Source organism: Taudactylus pleione, unplaced genomic scaffold (assembly GCF_031769625.1).
Source record: "Taudactylus pleione unplaced genomic scaffold, aTauple2 ptg001106l, whole genome shotgun sequence".
Lineage (NCBI taxonomy): Eukaryota > Metazoa > Chordata > Amphibia > Anura > Myobatrachidae > Taudactylus > Taudactylus pleione.
In genome coordinates this window covers 1-14,112 of record NW_028285507.1, presented here as the reverse complement: position 1 = coordinate 14,112, position 14,112 = coordinate 1, and the positions used below count along the sequence as shown (strand labels likewise).

The 14,112-nt window shown below is 54.9% G+C and overlaps 1 protein-coding gene across 1 annotated transcript; it reads right to left on the bottom strand.

Annotated features, from left to right (window-relative positions):
- Window positions 1-369: 369 nt before the first annotated feature.
- On the bottom strand, window positions 370-14,082 carry GNG5 (G protein subunit gamma 5). Its single transcript, XM_088461805.1, has 3 exons — window positions 13,929-14,082; window positions 2,526-2,672; window positions 370-1,365 (listed from the first exon to the last, which is right to left on the bottom strand). The coding sequence occupies exons 1-2, from the start codon at window positions 14,007-14,009 to the stop codon at window positions 2,547-2,549; spliced, it is 207 nt and encodes a 68-aa protein (XP_088317931.1). The 5' UTR covers window positions 14,010-14,082; the 3' UTR covers window positions 370-1,365; window positions 2,526-2,546.
- Window positions 14,083-14,112: the final 30 nt, after the last annotated feature.

Sequence of the window (14,112 nt, the reverse complement as noted above, 5' to 3'; positions counted from 1 at the left end):
AGTGTGTCAGTATTAGAGATGTTAGGGACCCACCTGTATAAGGTTCACCGTGACGTGGTAGGTGGGCAAGCATCTGTGGCCAAACATGTACTAAGAAACCTTACATTTAAAACCATGTTAATTATTGCAGTCTATTATAGATATTTTGATCATTTGTATACTTAGTGCTTATAGTGTGCACCTGCTCCCCCCCCCCTCTCTCTCCTTTTTGCTGTATTACTAATAGGAAGGGAGCAGAGCAAAAGCCTTTGTATAGCCTCAGAACCAAGAGCGTCTTCTATTATATAAACTTGCCAAAGGCGAATATTGGATTAGCTGCAGCAAACTTGTCCCTTATTTATACATGTCCGATACGAGATTCAAACGCGCTTATTGTTAGAGAATGATTTAATAAAGCATCACGTTAAACAACATTTTACATGTTACATTTACAAAACAAAATTGTAATTTAGTCCAAAATTCCATCAAAAGTTTTGGGGGAACTACAAAATCCAGACGTCCATGACACTAGGGCATTCCCAGGCCTTCGGCTGTCCTGGAGAGATTGATTGATTAGCGGCAACTGGTCTATGACGCAAGTTATCACAAATCTCCACATTAGTAGATGTGTTAATGAGGAGCACGCTGTGCTGGGGGCACGCTGCGCTACATCAGTGCCCATGGTACAGCGAGAATGACTAGACACCTCAGGGGAGATTTACTACAGCTTCTGTAACGGACGAGTGGAGCTCTCACCCATATCACCCAATCAGATGGTAGCTATCATTTATCAGATACAGTACATGCTATAACCTGACACCTCGGGGGAGATTTACTATATCTTCTGTAGCGGACAAGTGGAGCTCTCACCCATATCATCCAATCAGATGGTAGCTATCATTTATCAGATACAGTACATGCTATAACTTGACACCTCGGGGGAGATTTACTATATCTTCTGTAGCGGACAAGAGGAGCTCTCACCCATATCACCCAATCAGATGGTAGCTATCATTTATCATACAGTACATGCTATAACCTGACACCTCGAACTTGATTATTTGCTATGAGAAAAACCTCCACTGTCCTAATTCAGAAGTTTTAGTAAGTCTTAACTCCTTGTGAACCAGTCACGCCATGCAGATCTCTACTGACTCAGATAAAAATGAAACCATTACTGTGGTTAGTTACAGTGTATAAAAAAAAAATATATATTTTTAAAAAGAAAGAAACAGCACATTACTGCACACAGCGGAGAGGTAGATGGTACAAGGCTTGATGATAGAAATGTACAATGGTAAAAACTTGGCACTTCCCAGGGAACAGCTCTGTAGAATCAAACCAAGCCGCTCCTTCTGGCAATCCGTGATCAGGGCTAAAGTTACTCTGTAGGAGACAAAAAGCGAATTAGCAAAGATGCAATCGGACGCCAGCCAGGAACACGTATTTGGGCAACGCTGGGGTATCGGATTACATGAAACTCCGCAATTAGCCCCACATATAGGACCGCCTATTGTTCCGATACAGCTTACTAAGGCAAACCGTGCTCACCCAGATCGGACACCTTGCCGTATAGGATAAAGGCTGGCTGTGGTGCCATTCATTCCCTTCTGCTAGGCGGTCATGTCATACACGCACATCACTACAGGAGGCTTTATGGGGGAGCACGGCTACACAACTAGTAAGTGTAAGACCACAAAAGGTGTTTTATCCAGCTGTTAGGCCCATCTGTCGCTATAAACACAGCCTGCCCACTCTCCCCCATCAGCGAGAAGCCCTGCTGGGGTAACACTGCTGGCTGAGCATTGCTGGGCTGCACTGAGTCTAATGCATTAGCAATGGTTTGTGATGCAGCCCTAATTATCCCATTCTTCAGGGCTACAGATTACAAATGGAAATTACATTTTGGCCTGAGTACCCACAGGAGATACCTAGGAGTACTTCTATTAGGGTGGATGGACCTTAGACTGGTAAATAACTGAATAGTGACACAGACGTCACTACTGGCAAAGGGGCGCATCGTGTAGCTGGACCCAGTGCCTTACTAATATAAGCACAACCAGCCTTCAGTTCTCACTGCAAGTAGTCCCATAAGTACATTAGTGTAGAGCTGGGCACACATTAGCCAATGTGTACCCATCACGATATCGTCAGCGACGGGACCTGGCAAGTACATACACACTTGCCGATGCCGGGTCTGATGGGGGAGGGACAGGTCATGTTGCATTCTGCAGTATGACATAGTTAGTGACATCCCCCGTCACCCTGCAGTAGGGCTGACAGGCGATGTCGCTAGCAACCCGCAGGAGCGCGCATATCATTGGTACACAGTAGTTGCTCCGATCCGCAGGTTCGGACTACATATCATCTAGTGTGTAGCCACTTTAAGGCCTTTCCAGCACATCAGATGAAACAAGAAGTGGCCATGGATGCTGCTGCATAGGGAAGGGACTAATACATGTAGTAAGAGGCTGGAATATGCCTAGCTGTGGGCACAATGACTAGTATATTGCACCATACACTATGTTGGTAAAAAGTGAACTTACCAATGAAAAGAAAAAACACATTTACAGAAAAGAGCAGACTTTGGGGGGTCGGAACGGGTTTGTACTTGAGGAGATTCCGGTTAGTAAGGGGTCGTGTTGTGCATTCTGCATACAGAACTGCTTCAGATCAGCGGCCGCCTGAGACACCTGCAAAATACATACATCATTAGCTTTGTTCATGAAAAATGCAACAAATCTGAGCATAAACATATAACACGCCACAACATACACAAGGCAGGTACGTGTCCGCACATACATGGCAGGTACTCAGGGGACGTGTCCGCACATACATGGCAGGTACTCAAGAGGTATAGACAACAGCTACACAGAATGTGTGTGTATATATATATGTGCCCCCTCCCCACACACTGCACAGGGTGTAATATATATATATATATATATATATATATATATATATAGCAGGTGTACATATAACGGGTGTACCCCCACACACACACGGCACAGGGTGTACATATAACGGGTGTACCCCCACACACACACACGACACAGGGTGTACATATAACGGGTGTACCCCCACACACACGGCACAGGGTGTACATATAACGGGTGTACCCCCACACACACACACGGTGTACATATAACGGGTGTACCCCCACACACACGACACAGGGTGTACATATAACAGGTGTACCCCCACACACACACGGCACAGGGTGTACATATAACGGGTGTACCCACACACACACACGGCACAGGGTGTACATATAACGGGTGTACCCACACACACACACGGCACAGGGTGTACATATAACGGGTGTACCCCCACACACACACACGACACAGGGTGTACATATAACGGGTGTACCCCCCCACACAAGGCACAGGGTGTACCCCCACACACACGGCACAGGGTGTACATATAACGGGTGTACCGCCACACACACGGCACAGGGTATACATATAACGGGTGTACCCCCACACACACGGCACAGGGTGTACATATAACGGGTGTACCCCCACACACGGCACAGGGTGTACATATAACGGGTGTACCCCCACACACGGCACAGGGTGTACATATAACGGGTGTACCCCCACACACGGCACTGGGTGTACATATAACGGGTGTACCCCCACACACACGGCACAGGGTGTACATATAACGGGTGTACCCCCCCACACACGGCACAGGGTGTACCCCCACACACACGGCACAGGGTGTACATATAACGGGTGTACCCCCACACACACGGCACAGGGTATACATATAACGGGTGTACCCCCACACACACGGCACAGGGTGTACATATAACGGGTGTACCCCCACACACGGCACAGGGTGTACATATAACGGGTGTACCCCCACACACGGCACAGGGTATACATATAACGGGTGTACCCCCACACACACGGCACAGGGTGTACATATAACGGGTGTACCCCCACACACGGCACAGGGTGTACATATAACGGGTGTACCCCCACACACGGCACTGGGTGTACATATAACGGGTGTACCCCCACACACACGGCACAGGGTGTACATATAACGGGTGTACCCCCCCACACACGGCACAGGGTGTACCCCCTCCCCACACACACACGGCACAGGGTGTACATATAAGGTGTGTACACACACACGGCACAGGGTGTACATATAACGGGTGTACCCCCCCACACACGGCACAGGGTGTACCCCCTCCCCACACACACACACGGCACAGGGTGTACATATAAGGTGTGTACACACACACGGCACAGGGTGTACATATAAGGTGTGTACACACACACGGCACAGGGTGTACATATAACGTGTGTACCCCCTCCCCACACACACACGGCACAGGGTGTACATATAACGTGTGTACCCCCTCCCCACACACGGCACAGGGTGTACATATAACGTGTGTACCCCCTCCCCACACACACACGGCACAGGGTGTACATATAACGTGTGTACCCCCTCCCCACACGGCACAGGGTGTACATATAACGGGTGTACCCCCTCCCCACACACACACGGCACAGGGTGTACATATAACGGGTGTACCCCCTCCCCACACACACACAGGGTGTACATATAACGGGTGTACCCCCTCCCCACACACACACGGCACAGGGTGTACATATAACGGGTGTACCCCCTCCCCACACACACACGGCACAGGGTGTACATATAACGGGTGTACCCCCTCCCCACACACACACGGCACAGGGTGTACATATAACGGGTGTACCCCCTCCCCACACACACACGGCACAGGGTGTACATATAACGGGTGTACCCCCTCCCCACACACACACGGCACAGGGTGTACATATAACGGGTGTACCCCCTCCCCACACACACACGGCACAGGGTGTACTTATAACGGGTGTACCCCCCCCACACGGCACAGGGTGTACATATAACGGGTGTACCCCCCCCACACGGCACAGGGTGTACATATAACGGGTGTACCCCCCACACACGGCACAGGGTGTACATATAACGGGTGTACCCCCCCACACACGGCACAGGGTGTACATATAACGGGTGTACCCCCCCACACACGGCACAGGGTGTACATATAACGGGTGTACCCCCCCACACACGGCACAGGGTGTACCCCCCACACACGGCACAGGGTGTACATATAACGGGTGTACCCCCCCACACACGGCACAGGGTGTACATATAACGGGTGTACCCCCCCACACACGGCACAGGGTGTACATATAACGGGTGTACCCCCCCACACACGGCACAGGGTGTACATATAACGGGTGTACCCCCCCACACACGGCACAGGGTGTACATATAACGGGTGTACCCCCCCACACACGGCACAGGGTGTACATATAACGGGTGTACCCCCCCACACACGGCACAGGGTGTACCCCCCACACACGGCACAGGGTGTACATATAACGGGTGTACCCCCCCACACACGGCACAGGGTGTACATATAACGGGTGTACCCCCTCCCCACACACACACGGCACAGGGTGTACATATAACGGGTGTACCCCCTCCCCACACACACGGCACAGGGTGTACATATAACGGGTGTACCCCCTCCCCACACACACACGGCACAGGGTGTACATATAACGGGTGTACCCCCTCCCCACACACACACGGCACAGGGTGTACATATAACGGGTGTACCCCCTCCCCACACACACACACGGCACAGGGTGTACATATAACGGGTGTACCCCCTCCCCACACACACACGGCACAGGGTGTACATATAACGTGTGTACCCCCTCCCCACACACACACGGCACAGGGTGTACATATAACGTGTGTACCCCCTCCCCACACACACACGGCACAGGGTGTACTTATAACGGGTGTACCCCCCCCCACACGGCACAGGGTGTACATATAACGGGTGTACCCCCCCCCACACGGCACAGGGTGTACATATAACGGGTGTACCCCCCCCACACGGCACAGGGTGTACATATAACGGGTGTACCCCCCCACACACGGCACAGGGTGTACATATAACGGGTGTACCCCCCCACACACGGCACAGGGTGTACATATAACGGGTGTACCCCCCCACACACGGCACAGGGTGTACCCCCCACACACGGCACAGGGTGTACATATAACGGGTGTACCCCCCCACACACGGCACAGGGTGTACATATAACGGGTGTACCCCCCCACACACGGCACAGGGTGTACATATAACGGGTGTACCCCCCCACACACGGCACAGGGTGTACATATAACGGGTGTACCCCCCCACACACGGCACAGGGTGTACCCCCCACACACGGCACAGGGTGTACATATAACGGGTGTACCCCCCCCACACACGGCACAGGGTGTACATATAACGGGTGTACCCCCCCCACACACGGCACAGGGTGTACATATAACGGGTGTACCCCCCCACACACGGCACAGGGTGTACATATAACGGGTGTTCCCCCCCACACACGGCACAGGGTGTACATATAACGGGTGTACCCCCCCACACACGGCACAGGGTGTACCCCCCACACACGGCACAGGGTCTACATATAACGGGTGTACCCCCCACACACACGGCACAGGGTGTACATATAACGGGTGTACCCCCCCACACACGGCACAGGGTGTACATATAACGGGTGTACCCCCCCACACACGGCACAGGGTGTACCCCCTCCCCACACACACGGCACAGGGTGTACATATAAGGTGTGTACACACACACGGCACAGGGTGTACATATAAGGTGTGTACACACACACGGCACAGGGTGTACATATAACGTGTGTACCCCCTCCCCACACACACACGGCACAGGGTGTACATATAACGTGTGTACCCCCTCTCCACACACACACGGCACAGGGTGTACATATAACGTGTGTACCCCCTCCCCACACACACACGGCACAGGGTGTACATATAACGTGTGTACCCCCTCCCCACACACACACGGCACAGGGTGTACATATAACGTGTGTACCCCCTCCCCACACGGCACAGGGTGTACATATAACGTGTGTACCCCCTCCCCACACGGCACAGGGTGTACATATAACGTGTGTACCCCCTCCCCACACGGCACAGGGTGTACATATAACGTGTGTACCCCCTCCCCACACACACACGGCACAGGGTGTACATATAACGTGTGTACCCCCTCCCCACACACACACGGCACAGGGTGTACATATAACGTGTGTACCCCCTCCCCACACACACACGGCACAGGGTGTACATATAACGTGTGTACCCCCTCCCCACACACACACGGCACAGGGTGTACATATAACGTGTGTACCCCCTCCCCACACACACACGGCACAGGGTGTACATATAACGTGTGTACCCCCTCCCCACACACACACGGCACAGGGTGTACATATAACGTGTGTACCCCCTCCCCACACACACACGGCACAGGGTGTACATATAACGTGTACCCCCTCCCCACACACACACGGCACAGGGTGTACATATAACGGGTGTACCCCCTCCCCACACACACACACGGCACAGGGTGTACATATAACGGGTGTACCCCCTCCCCACACACACACGGCACAGGGTGTACATATAACGGGTGTACCCCCTCCCCACACACACACGGCACAGAGTGTACATATAACAGGTGTACCCCCTCCCCACACACACACGGCACAGGGTGTACATATAACGGGTGTACCCCCCCACACACGGCACAGGGTGTACATATAACGGGTGTACCCCCACACACACGGCACAGGGTGTACATATAACGGGTGTACCCCCCCCACACACGGCACAGGGTGTACATATAACGGGTGTACCCCCCCACACACGGCACAGGGTGTACCCCCCACACACGGCACAGGGTGTACATATAACGGGTGTACCCCCCCCACACACGGCACAGGGTGTACATATAACGGGTGTACCCCCCCACACACGGCACAGGGTGTACATATAACGGGTGTACCCCCCCACACACGGCACAGGGTGTACATATAACGGGTGTACCCCCCCACACACGGCACAGGGTGTACCCCCCACACACGGCACAGGGTGTACATATAACGGGTGTACCCCCCCACACACGGCACAGGGTGTACATATAACGGGTGTACCCCCCCACACACGGCACAGGGTGTACATATAACGGGTGTACCCCCCCACACACGGCACAGGGTGTACATATAACGGGTGTTCCCCCCCACACACGGCACAGGGTGTACATATAACGGGTGTACCCCCCCACACACGGCACAGGGTGTACCCCCCACACACGGCACAGGGTCTACATATAACGGGTGTACCCCCACACACACGGCACAGGGTGTACATATAACGGGTGTACCCCCCCACACATGGCACAGGGTGTACATATAACGGGTGTACCCCCCCACACACGGCACAGGGTGTACCCCCTCCCCACACACACGGCACAGGGTGTACATATAAGGTGTGTACACACACACGGCACAGGGTGTACATATAAGGTGTGTACACACACGGCACAGGGTGTACATATAAGGTGTGTACACACACGGCACAGGGTGTACATATAAGGTGTGTACACACACGGCACAGGGTGTACATATAACGTGTGTACCCCCTCCCCACACACACACGGCACAGGGTGTACATATAACGTGTGTACCCCCTCCCCACACACACACGGCACAGGGTGTACATATAACGTGTGTACCCCCTCCCCACACACACACGGCACAGGGTGTACATATAACGTGTGTACCCCCTCCCCACACACACACGGCACAGGGTGTACATATAACGTGTGTACCCCCTCCCCACACACACACGGCACAGGGTGTACATATAACGTGTGTACCCCCTCCCCACACACACACGGCACAGGGTGTACATATAACGTGTGTACCCCCTCCCCACACACACACGGCACAGGGTGTACATATAACGTGTGTACCCCCTCCCCACACACACACGGCACAGGGTGTACATATAACGTGTGTACCCCCTCCCCACACACACACGGCACAGGGTGTACATATAACGGGTGTACCCCCTCCCCACACACACACACGGCACAGGGTGTACATATAACGGGTGTACCCCCTCCCCACACACACACGGCACAGGGTGTACATATAACGGGTGTACCCCCTCCCCACACACACACGGCACAGGGTGTACATATAACGGGTGTACCCCCTCCCCACACACACACGGCACAGGGTGTACATATAACGGGTGTACCCCCTCCCCACACACACACGGCACAGGGTGTACATATAACGGGTGTACCCCCTCCCCACACACACACGGCACAGGGTGTACATATAACGGGTGTACCCCCTCCCCACACACACACGGCACAGGGTGTACATATAACGGGTGTACCCCCTCCCCACACACACACGGCACAGGGTGTACATATAACGGGTGTACCCCCTCCCCACACACACACGGCACAGGGTGTACATATAACGGGTGTACCCCCTCCCCACACACACACGGCACAGGGTGTACATATAACGGGTGTACCCCCTCCCCACACACACACGGCACAGGGTGTACATATAACGGGTGTACCCCCTCCCCACACGGCACAGGGTGTACATATAACGGGTGTACCCCCTCCCCACACGGCACAGGGTGTACATATAACGGGTGTACCCCCTCCCCACACGGCACAGGGTGTACATATAACGGGTGTACCCCCTCCCCACACGGCACAGGGTGTACATATAACGGGTGTACCCCCTCCCCACACACACACGGCACAGGGTGTACATATAACGGGTGTACCCCCTCCCCACACACACACGGCACAGGGTGTACATATAACGGGTGTACCCCCTCCCCACACACACACGGCACAGGGTGTACATATAACGGGTGTACCCCCACACACACACGGCACAGGGTGTACATATAACGGGTGTACCCCCCCACACACGGCACAGGGTGTACATATAACGGGTGTACCCCCCCACACACGGCACAGGGTGTACATATAACGGGTGTACCCCCACACACGGCACAGGGTGTACATATAACGGGTGTACCCCCCCACACACGGCACAGGGTGTACATATAACGGGTGTACCCCCCCACACACGGCACAGGGTGTACATATAACGGGTGTACCCCCCCCACACACGGCACAGGGTGTACATATAACGGGTGTACCCCCCCACACACGGCACAGGGTGTACCCCCCACACACGGCACAGGGTCTACATATAACGGGTGTACCCCCCCACACACGGCACAGGGTGTACATATAACGGGTGTACCCCCCCACACACGGCACAGGGTGTACCCCCTCCCCACACACACGGCACAGGGTGTACATATAAGGTGTGTACACACACACGGCACAGGGTGTACATATAAGGTGTGTACACACACACGGCACAGGGTGTACATATAACGTGTGTACCCCCTCCCCACACACACACGGCACAGGGTGTACATATAACGTGTGTACCCCCTCCCCACACACACACGGCACAGGGTGTACATATAACGTGTGTACCCCCTCTCCACACACACACGGCACAGGGTGTACATATAACGTGTGTACCCCCTCCCCACACACACACGGCACAGGGTGTACATATAACGTGTGTACCCCCTCCCCACACACACACGGCACAGGGTGTACATATAACGTGTGTACCCCCTCCCCACACACACACGGCACAGGGTGTACATATAACGTGTGTACCCCCTCCCCACACACACACGGCACAGGGTGTACATATAACGTGTGTACCCCCTCCCCACACACACACGGCACAGGGTGTACATATAACGTGTGTACCCCCTCCCCACACACACACGGCACAGGGTGTACATATAACGTGTGTACCCCCTCCCCACACACACACGGCACAGGGTGTACATATAACGTGTGTACCCCCTCCCCACACACACACGGCACAGGGTGTACATATAACGTGTGTACCCCCTCCCCACACACACACGGCACAGGGTGTACATATAACGTGTGTACCCCCCTCCCCACACACACACGGCACAGGGTGTACATATAACGTGTGTACCCCCTCCCCACACACACACGGCACAGGGTGTACATATAACGTGTGTACCCCCTCCCCACACACACACGGCACAGGGTGTACATATAACGGGTGTACCCCCCCACACACGGCACAGGGTGTACATATAACGGGTGTACCCCCACACACGGCACAGGGTGTACATATAACGGGTGTACCCCCCACACACGGCACAGGGTGTACATATAACGGGTGTACCCCCCCACACACGGCACAGGGTGTACATATAACGGGTGTACCCCCCCCACACACGGCACAGGGTGTACCCCCCCACACACGGCAAGGGTCGTACATATAACGGGTGTACCCCCTCCCCCACACACACGGCACAGGGTGTACATATAACGGGTGTACCCCCTCCCCACACACACACGGCACAGGGTGTACATATAACGGGTGTACCCCTCCCCACACACACACGCACAGGGTGTACATATAACGTGTGTACCCCTCCCCACACACACACGGCACAGGGTGTACATATAACGTGTGTACCCCCTCCCCACACACACACGGCACAGGGTGTACATATAACGTGTGTACCCCCCTCCCCACACACACACGGCACAGGGTGTACATATAACGTGTGTACCCCCTCCCCACACACACACGGCACAGGGTGTTGTCCAACAGGGTGTACATATTAACGTGTGTACCCCCTCCCCACACACACACGGCACAGGGTGTACATATAACGTGTGTACCCCCTCCCCACACACACACGGCACAGGGTGTACATATAACGTGTGTACCCCCTCCCCACACACACACGGCACAGGGTGTACATATAACGTGTGTACCCCCTCCCCACACACACACGGCACAGGGTGTACATATAACGGGTGTACCCCCTCCCCACACACACACGGCACAGGGTGTACATATAACGGGTGTACCCCCTCCCCACACACACACGGCACAGGGTGTACATATAACGGGTGTACCCCCTCCCCACACACACACGGCACAGGGTGTACATATAACGGGTGTACCCCCTCCCCACACACACACGGCACAGGGTGTACATATAACGGGTGTACCCCCACACACACGGCACAGGGTGTACATATAACGGGTGTACCCCCCCCACACACGGCACAGGGTGTACATATAACGGGTGTACCCCCCCACACGGCACAGGGTGTACATATAACGGGTGTACCCCCCCCACACGGCACAGGGTGTACATATAACGGGTGTACCCCCACACACGGCACAGGGTGTACATATAACGGGTGTACCCCCCCCACACACGGCACAGGGTGTACATATAACGGGTGTACCCCCCACACACGGCACAGGGTGTACATATAACGGGTGTACCCCCCCACACACGGCACAGGGTGTAACCCCACACACGGCACAGGGTCTACATATAACGGGTGTACCCCCACACACACGGCACAGGGTGTACATATAACGGGTGTACCCCCCCACACACGGCACAGGGTGTACATATAACGGGTGTACCCCCCCACACACGGCACAGGGTGTACCCCCTCCCCACACACACGGCACAGGGTGTACATATAAGGTGTGTACACACACACGGCACAGGGTGTACATATAAGGTGTGTACACACACACGGCACAGGGTGTACATATAACGTGTGTACCCCCTCCCCACACACACACGGCACAGGGTGTACATATAACGTGTGTACCCCCTCTCCACACACACACGGCACAGGGTGTACATATAACGTGTGTACCCCCTCCCCACACACACACGGCACAGGGTGTACATATAACGTGTGTACCCCCTCCCCACACACGGCACAGGGTGTACATATAACGTGTGTACCCCCTCCCCACACACACACGGCACAGGGTGTACATATAACGTGTGTACCCCCTCCCCACACACACACGGCACAGGGTGTACATATAACGTGTGTACCCCCTCCCCACACACACACGGCACAGGGTGTACATATAACGTGTGTACCCCCTCCCCCACACACACACGGCACAGGGTGTACATATAACGTGTGTACCCCCTCCCCACACACACACGGCACAGGGTGTACATATAACGTGTGTACCCCCCTCCCCCACACACACACGGCACAGGGTGTACATATAACGTGTGTACCCCCTCCCCACACACACACGGCACAGGGTGTACATATAACGTGTGTACCCCCTCCCCACACACACACGGCACAGGGTGTACATATAACGTGTGTACCCCCTCCCCACACACACACGGCACAGGGTGTACATATAACGGGTGTACCCCCTCCCCACACACACACGGCACAGGGTGTACATATAACGGGTGTACCCCCTCCCCACACACACACGGCACAGGGTGTACATATAACGGGTGTACCCCCTCCCCACGACACACACGGCACAGGGTGTACATATAACGGGTGTACCCCCTCCCCACACACACACGGCACAGGGTGTACATATAACGGGTGTACCCCCTCCCCACACACACACGGCACAGGGTGTACATATAACGGGTGTACCCCCTCCCCACACACACACGGCACAGGGTGTACATATAACGGGTGTACCCCCCTCCCCCACGACACACACGGCACAGGGTGTACATATAACGGGTGTACCCCCCCACACACACGGCACAGGGTGTACATATAACGGGTGTACCCCCCACACACGGCACAGGGTGTACATATAACGGGTGTACCCCCACACACGGCACAGGGTGTACATATAACGGGTGTACCCCCCCACACACGGCACAGGGTGTACCATATAACGGGTGTACCCCCCACACACGGCACAGGGTGTACCCCCACACACGGCACAGGGTGTACATATAACGGGTGTCTCAGAGGGTGTACATATAACGGGTGTCTCAGGAGTGCCCCCTCCCCCCCACACAGGAAGTTTGGAGTGTCGGTTCTCATGGTGCCTCTGAGAGGCACGGGGCACCACTCTCACCTTCACTCGGTTGAGGCTGGCCTCCAGCCGCAGCTGCTGCACCACTTTCTTCATTGCCGACACGTTCGCTGTTCCCGACATTGTGCCCCAAACTTTCCGCCCAACTTTCCGCTCTAGGTGCTACGCTGCGCGCTCCCCGGCCAGCGACTGCGCATGCGCCGTGCCCACCAGCCATCAGCCGGAG